Below are 6,978 nucleotides of genomic sequence, written 5' to 3'. Positions count from 1 at the left end.
TGGGCTCCTTCTTTTTCTCTCTCCGTCTCTTGACAAACTCATGTAGCTCAGGCTGGCTTTGAACTCCTGATCCTCTGGTCTCCACCTCTCAATCTCTCATTCACCATTGCTCCCATTTAGTTCTTGAGCTCCCACACAAATTCTCCCCCCCCCCTCTTTTGGAGACAGGGTTTCACTGTAGCTTTTTGCCTGTCCTGGGACTCTCTCTTGTAGACCAGGCTGGGCTGGAACTCACAGATATCTGTCTCCTCTGCCTACCGAGTGCACCACCACCTACACACAAATTCTTAAAAGACACTGGTGAGTGGGTATATATGCAGGCCAAACCCCACTGATAACCCTCTATTGCCAGAGGCCATGAGCATCCTGGTTCCGCAGGCAGGGTGCAAAGAGTTACCTCCTGGGGCCTTGGAGCTTGAGCAAGGGCTGCTCTGTGACCTTCTTTCCAAGGTCTTGTTTCACTCACTGGTGGGATTTGTCTTGAAAATGCTACCCATACTGTTGGGCTCTGGAGTTCACCCTACCTGTTTCCATCGTTTCTAGTGGACTAGTTAATTATCCCTTCCGAGCCTCCCTTTTCTCGTGTGAAATTGAAGGAATACTAATTATCCCACTCGGCTGTTAGGAGGATGAACAAGATAATGTATGTACAGGGAGCTTGCTGGCTGGCTCTGATAGAAAGAGTGCTCCAGATGGGAGCTATTATTGTTGTTTTGTTGTTGTTAGTTCCCTATCCAAGTGCCACTCTGCGGTTCATGAATGGGGGTGCCAGAGGGACTTGGGGTGGAGAGAGTGAGGAGAAAAGCATGTAGGGAAGAACTGGAATGGAATAATGGGGCGTGTTTGTATTCATGCGTGAGCGTGCCTCTCTCTCTCTCTCTCTCTCTCTCTCTCTCTCTCTCTCCCTCCCTCCCTCCCTCCCTCCCTCCTCCCCCCCCCCCCGTACTGTAAGGTGGCTGGGGAGGGGGGTGGCAGGGCTTCAGTAGCCTGCCCATTTCTCGGAGCTCAGCTCCGGGCGTCCTGGCTGCGAACACCAGCAGCTGCCCTGTAGTCAGTGCGTCTGGCACGGTTCCAGGCAGAAAAGTCTGCGCCTCGTCTGCGCCTCCGGAGTGATTGGAACTGGGGGCCGGGGAAGCGACCTGAAACCCCGCGGCCACTCGGGTCAGTCTAGACATGAGTCTGAGGGTGTCCCAAGACCGACAGCGGTGGCCCAGTTCTGTGGGTCCGGGTAACAGGGTCCCTGAGCAGCGGGGTGTTCACGCTGGATGGACCGCGGCAGGCGGGGCGCGCCTTCCGGAGCGTGGCTGGCGGGGCCCGGCGGGCGGGGCCGGGAAAGGGGCCGTTACTTTCCCAGAGTGGCGGGGAGGGCGACGTCAGGCGGAAGGGCGCGGGGCTCGCACGCTTTAAATGGCATTCGCTGTCATCCGAGCTCGCAGTCGTGTGGGCAGAGGCGGGCTATATAAGTGACGAGGCGGGCCGCCGCGAGGCACACGGCGACAGCGACAGCAGCTGCAGGGAGCTTCCAGGAGCGCCGTGGAGTAGCGCAGCACAATCCCGCGTCCCCCGACGGGCCCGCCCGCCCGCCATCCCTCCACGGCAGCGCCGGCTCGGGCCAGCGAGGCCCGCCGCCACCCCGCAGCAGATTTGGATCCCCCGCCCGGAGAGCCTCAGGCTGCCGCCTCCCGGGGGACCCCGGAGTCGCGGCCGCCCCCGGAGAGCCCGGGCGCCCCGCCGCCCCCCGGCCCCGCAGCCACCGACGGCGCCATGGCAGCCGCCAAGCCTGGCGAGCTCATGGGCATCTGCTCCAACTACCAGGCGGTGATGCCGCACTTCGTGTGCCTGGCAGATGAGTTCCCGCAGCCCGTGCGGCCCGCCAAGCTGCCCAAGGGCAAGGGCCGGCTGCGGCGGCCGCGCCAGTCCCGCTTCAAGACGCAGCCGGTGACCTTCGACGAGATCCAGGAGGTGGAGGAGGAGGGGGTGTCCCCGATGGAGGAGGAGAAGGCCAAGAAGTCGTTCCTGCAGAGCTTGGAGTGCCTGCGCCGCAGCACGCAGAGCCTGTCGCTGCAGAGGGAGCCTCTCGGCAGCTGCAAACTGAGGAACAGCCTGGACTCCAGCGACTCCGACTCGGCCCTGTGAGGCAGCAGCCGATTTGGGGACTCGCTCCGCCACCACGCGCCAGAAAGCAGCGGGCGCACCCGGAGGGGACCCGCACCCCGAGGCGGCCCGGACTACCGGGGATCTGCACTCCTCGCTCGTTCTGACTCTTGCCCGGCCGAGGACACGCCGGAGCCCCGGAGCCCGTTCGGGGACGCCAGGGAGGGGAGTCGCTTTCTTTGCCCTTGTAAATGTTTATTTTTTAACTCTTCCCCAGTAAGAACTCTGCTGTGAGTGTGCGCGGGAGGCAGCCCGCGCTGCGTCGGCTCGCCGCGACCCTGGGGTCGCCGCTGCAAAGCCTTTGGTTTGCAACTCCGATTTTGCACACCGCTCCACTGTGCCCCACCCCCAGCGCACATCCGTTCACACTCACGCGACACTCTCGCTGAACACTTTTTATAATTGTTGGGCTGGCAGAGGGGACTTGGGGCGCAGCGCGCCTGCTGCTGCAGCCGAAGGATTGATATTTATTTTTGCATTGCAATAGCTGAAGGCGTTTTATTTAACGGTCTTTTTACTTGGATGTTGTCTGTGAGGCGTCCGAATGGACACAAATAAAGTCAATATATTTACACAGTGCACTTTTCCAGCCTTTGGACTTCTTGAACCTTAGGGGTCCGGTTTGGACAGCAGAGGAGAAGGAAATATGGATGAGGAAGGGGCAGGGAGGGCCAAGTGGGGATAACCCAGAAAACTTCCGTCTCCAGAGTGAGGCTACGTCTTTGGTGCACCTGCCTACCTAAGTGGGTCCTCACCCGGCCAAGGGTGCTCCTGCCATCCTGGTCTGCTCTCCACATGGCCTGAGACGTGAGGCTGGTGCTCTGAGGATGGAGAGCGCTCTCTGTGCAGTTGACCTCCCAGGGAGGTCCAGGTCACCTAGCACTCTCTGGCCTTTCCTGACAATGACTTCTTGGTGGTGGTGGTGGTGGTGGTGGTGGTGGTGGTGGTGGTGGTGGTGGTGGTGGTGGTGGTGGTGGTGGTGGTGGTGGTGGTGGTGGAGGGGAAGTCCTGGGAGACAGTAGGAGACCGAATCCGAACCAACAATGGGAAAGTCGGACTGGGATATTTGAACTAAGGGAGAGCGTGCGTGTGGGTGCGCGTTCGCTGTCCCGGCGGGTGAGCGAATCTTCCCTGCCCCCTTTCCCACCCCCTCACTCCGCCCTGACTCAGCTCAGTGCCCGGTGCACCTGTGCTTTGGGTGAATCAGGTCTCTTCCTTCTAGGCTCCTCAGGCTACCATGGAGGGAGAGCCAGCAGGGCGGCGAGGTTCCACCGCATCCCCACCCTTTATCAGCTTGGGTCTTTCTTTGTTGACAGAGTAGGAAACAAACACAGCAGCCAGGAAGAAACCACAGGGAGAGCCGAGGGATGCAGGTTCTTCTGACTCTGGGTCTACTTTCCCTTCCCAGGGCTCCTCTGTCGCCGCCTCACACTCTACACCCGAAATCCTCCCAGCTAGAGATGTAGCAGTGCTGCCGGGTGGCAGGGGGCGACCGCGGTAACAAACAACATTCGGCGTAGAAGAGCCGGTACTCATACTCAGCCCTTGACCAACTGCAGAATTCATTAGTCTATGGCTCACCTGGGCCAGACTGCTAAATCGGAGAACAAATACAAACTCTGCTCAGAGGTAGCCATATCTGTGTGCTCGGGCGCCTCCTAGTGGTGGGGTTAGAAAGTGTGCGTGTGGGGAGGTCTGTCTGTCTGGGGAGGTCTGTCTGTCTGCCTGCCTGCCTGTCTGTCTTCCTGCACATGGCCCACTTAGGATCTGAAATGCCCCTTTTCTTCTCACATTATCTGGTGCAGCCCTACTATCTGCAAGACAGAAAGCAGAGGAAACGAAGCAAACACAAAATATGCACACAAGTGAGAAAGGATGCCTCCCTACCGGCTCAGAGACGGGAGGGCAGACACAGGGTGCTAGTGACTGGGCTTTTATCCCCATCCCAGCCCCTGAGAACACCATGACACTCAAAATAGCTCTATTGTAGCAGGAAGCCTAACAGACACGCCCTTAGCTGCCAGGGCCTCACTCTTGGGAGGCGACTGTGGTTGATACTAGTTGCTGCCCTTGTCAGGCTGGGCTAGCCTGAGCTAGGCTGAGGACAGGAGGTTACAGCTCCACTAATTCTTGTCTCAGTTCTTCAACCACGTCTTCTTTTCCTCCCTAAGAGCCATTTACTCCAGGAGTCTGAGAGATCCATCTACCTCACTGAAGGCCTTCCTGGAGTGAGTGTCTCCAGGGATGGTCCTCATGCACATGGAGGAATATTGGAGGATCCATACCCATTCCTCTGGCACTCTGCTGAGCCACTGGCGGGAACCAGTGCCAGCTAATGTTAACTGGGCTTAAGTGACTCAAGAGGTAGTGGGGATGGCTGGAGAGATGGCTCAGTGGTTAAGAGCACTGACTGCTCTTCCAGAGGACCTGAGTTCAATTCCCAGGAGCCACATGGCAGTTTGCAACCCCATGATAAGAGGATCTGACACAGACATACATGCAGGCAAAACACCAATGAACATGGAGGGGAGGCAGCAGGGAAGCCACGAGTTCATCATATGAACTTCATATGTTTGGTGGTGGTGGTGTGTGTGTGTGTGTTGCGGGGGGTGATAAGAAGAGGGGGAGGATCTTATTTGTCCCAGTGGCCTTCAGATCTCAATGCAGCTGAAGATAACCTTGAGCTTGCGCTCAAGGCCTCCACTTCCCACACGCTGGCACTAGAGGCACGCTTCACCTCTCTACTTGTTTTGGACTATTTGATGTTGACTGTTCAGGAAATACTTGTTCACTGTAGGGCAAAGCTCACCCTCTTACAGGCGGGCATTTTGGAAGAACGGATCGGCCTTTAGTGTCAGTGCACATGGATCTGCATCACAGTTTAATTAGACCCTACTGGGTATCGAACCTACATTGATTCAAGCTAAGGTCCCTACCTACAGGCACAGAACTGAGATTCTGTTTGCCCCAGGTTCTTAGTTTGGTCTCTAAGTAGCAGTTCTGAGAGATGATGGAAAAAGATGTGCTGTAGAGTCATTGACCCAGAGAGGGGCTAGGAGAGAAACACAGGCCTCACTGTGGCCATGCCCGAGGAAGCAGGCCAGTAATGCGGGTGCCTGGTGCAGCGGAAGAGGGAGCTAAGTCTTGGGGGCAGGGCTTCTCCAAGGTGCCTGGGAAGAGTTCAAGGCCACTGCTTTCCTCCCCTTAGGAGATACTGAGATTACAGATGCTGGCCACTGCCTGTCCCAAATATGATCTTCAGAGATTGGACTCAGGTTATCAGGCTTAGACTGTGGGCAGTGCTTTTACCTGCTGAGCCACTTCATGTTTTTATTGATTGAATTTTATTGTCCAAGAAGGAATAAAGGAATAAGAAATAGTGACCAACACCGACTCCCAAGGAGGCCAGGTCCTCTAACATTCTCTTTGCTGGTGCTGTGGCCCCAGAAGATGACAGAGAAAGGAGAGTCTCAGAATGGAGTTGGTCAAACAGGCAACTTCTTTCTCAGATCAGGAAGCAGGCCAGGTTGGTCTGCGGCTCTGCCAGCGACTCCCCCATTTTCCTGTTAATTTTCTTTCCCAAGTGGGAATTTTGCCCTGCTTTTCTGATTCCAGTCCACCACTGTAAGTGGGGGTGGGGTGGATAGAGTGGGGGTGAGGTGGATGTTGGCATCTCTTGCAGTTGGTCTCTAATAAACAACGCGGGATCTCTTGCAACTTCTTGTTTACAGGCTTGCCTTACACTTCCCATCCTCCTGCCTCTGCAGTTTATCTTCCCTGCATGTGCCCCACAATCAGAACTGAAGCAGAAGCCATGAAGGAACTCTGCCTGAGGGCTTGCTCCTCATGGCTCGCTCAACCTGCTTTCTTATACCACCTAGGACCACAAACCTAGGGGTGACACCGCCCACAGGCTGGGTCCTCCACATCAATCATTGATCAATAAAATACCTCACAGACTTGACTGTCAGCAAGCTGATGGGAATGTTTTCTCAACTGAAGTTCTTTCTTTCTAGATGACCCTGGACTGTGTCAAATTATCCACAAAAAAATAACCAGAACAGGATTGTTATTAATTTCTTTTTTCAATTCCACTGAAGCCTGATAATGTTTTCTATAGCAATTATCTTCCTGAAAGTTTTTGAGATTATTCTCTATGACCTGGTGAAAGTCACAAGAAATATGACAATTTATTTGTAATTTATTACTTTTGCATACTAAATCTGTCTAATAAATGACATCATTAATATAGCCTCTGTCATTGTGACATAGACAAAGATATTTACCACCATTTTTTTTTTTGCATGAGAGGGATGCAGCCTCAAAGCATAGTTTAGGGGCTTTCTTATGTGAGCCTATTATTCCAGCACTTTCAAAATAGCTGTCAGGAGAGGGGGAGGGTATGGCCAAGCAAGGACGTGCAGAAATGAAGTCAGCATAAAAGTTATGTGAGAAAGAGGCACACGTGTGGCTCCTGGCTCGCAGAATGAGTGGAAGAGAATCTGAGTGGATCCTAGCAGTGTCTAGGAAATTGTTTTCTCAACTGTATTACCAAGTCTCTCAATTGTGTGGGTCCCCAAACAGTGTCTAAGGAAGACATGCTTCTTGATATCTACTTTAGATGAGCAGGACAGACAAGGTAGATCCTTCCAGGGGATAAAATTAGGCAGCAGGGTCCCCACCATTCCTGCAACATCCTGTGTCTGTAGGCCCATATTTCGGTATGGTACAAAAGCCATAGGCCCCATCTGAGGTGATCTGAGGTGGTCATGTAGCTCTGCAGACAAGCTGTCTCTGCGTAACAATAGCAAGGATGTACTGCTC

At 54.6% G+C, this 6,978-nt stretch overlaps 1 protein-coding gene across 1 annotated transcript; it reads left to right on the top strand.

Annotated features, from left to right (window-relative positions):
* The first annotated feature begins 1,279 nt into the window (after positions 1-1,279).
* On the top strand, positions 1,280-2,733 carry C2H11orf96 (chromosome 2 C11orf96 homolog). The gene has a single exon (XM_075961498.1). The coding sequence runs from the start codon at positions 1,765-1,767 to the stop codon at positions 2,134-2,136; it is 372 nt and encodes a 123-aa protein (XP_075817613.1). The 5' UTR covers positions 1,280-1,764; the 3' UTR covers positions 2,137-2,733.
* Positions 2,734-6,978: the final 4,245 nt, after the last annotated feature.

Source organism: Microtus pennsylvanicus, chromosome 2, assembly GCF_037038515.1.
Source record: "Microtus pennsylvanicus isolate mMicPen1 chromosome 2, mMicPen1.hap1, whole genome shotgun sequence".
NCBI classification, from domain to species: Eukaryota; Metazoa; Chordata; class Mammalia; order Rodentia; family Cricetidae; genus Microtus; species Microtus pennsylvanicus.
Note: the sequence above shows the minus strand (reverse complement) of the source record. Positions and strands in the feature narration are given on the sequence as shown.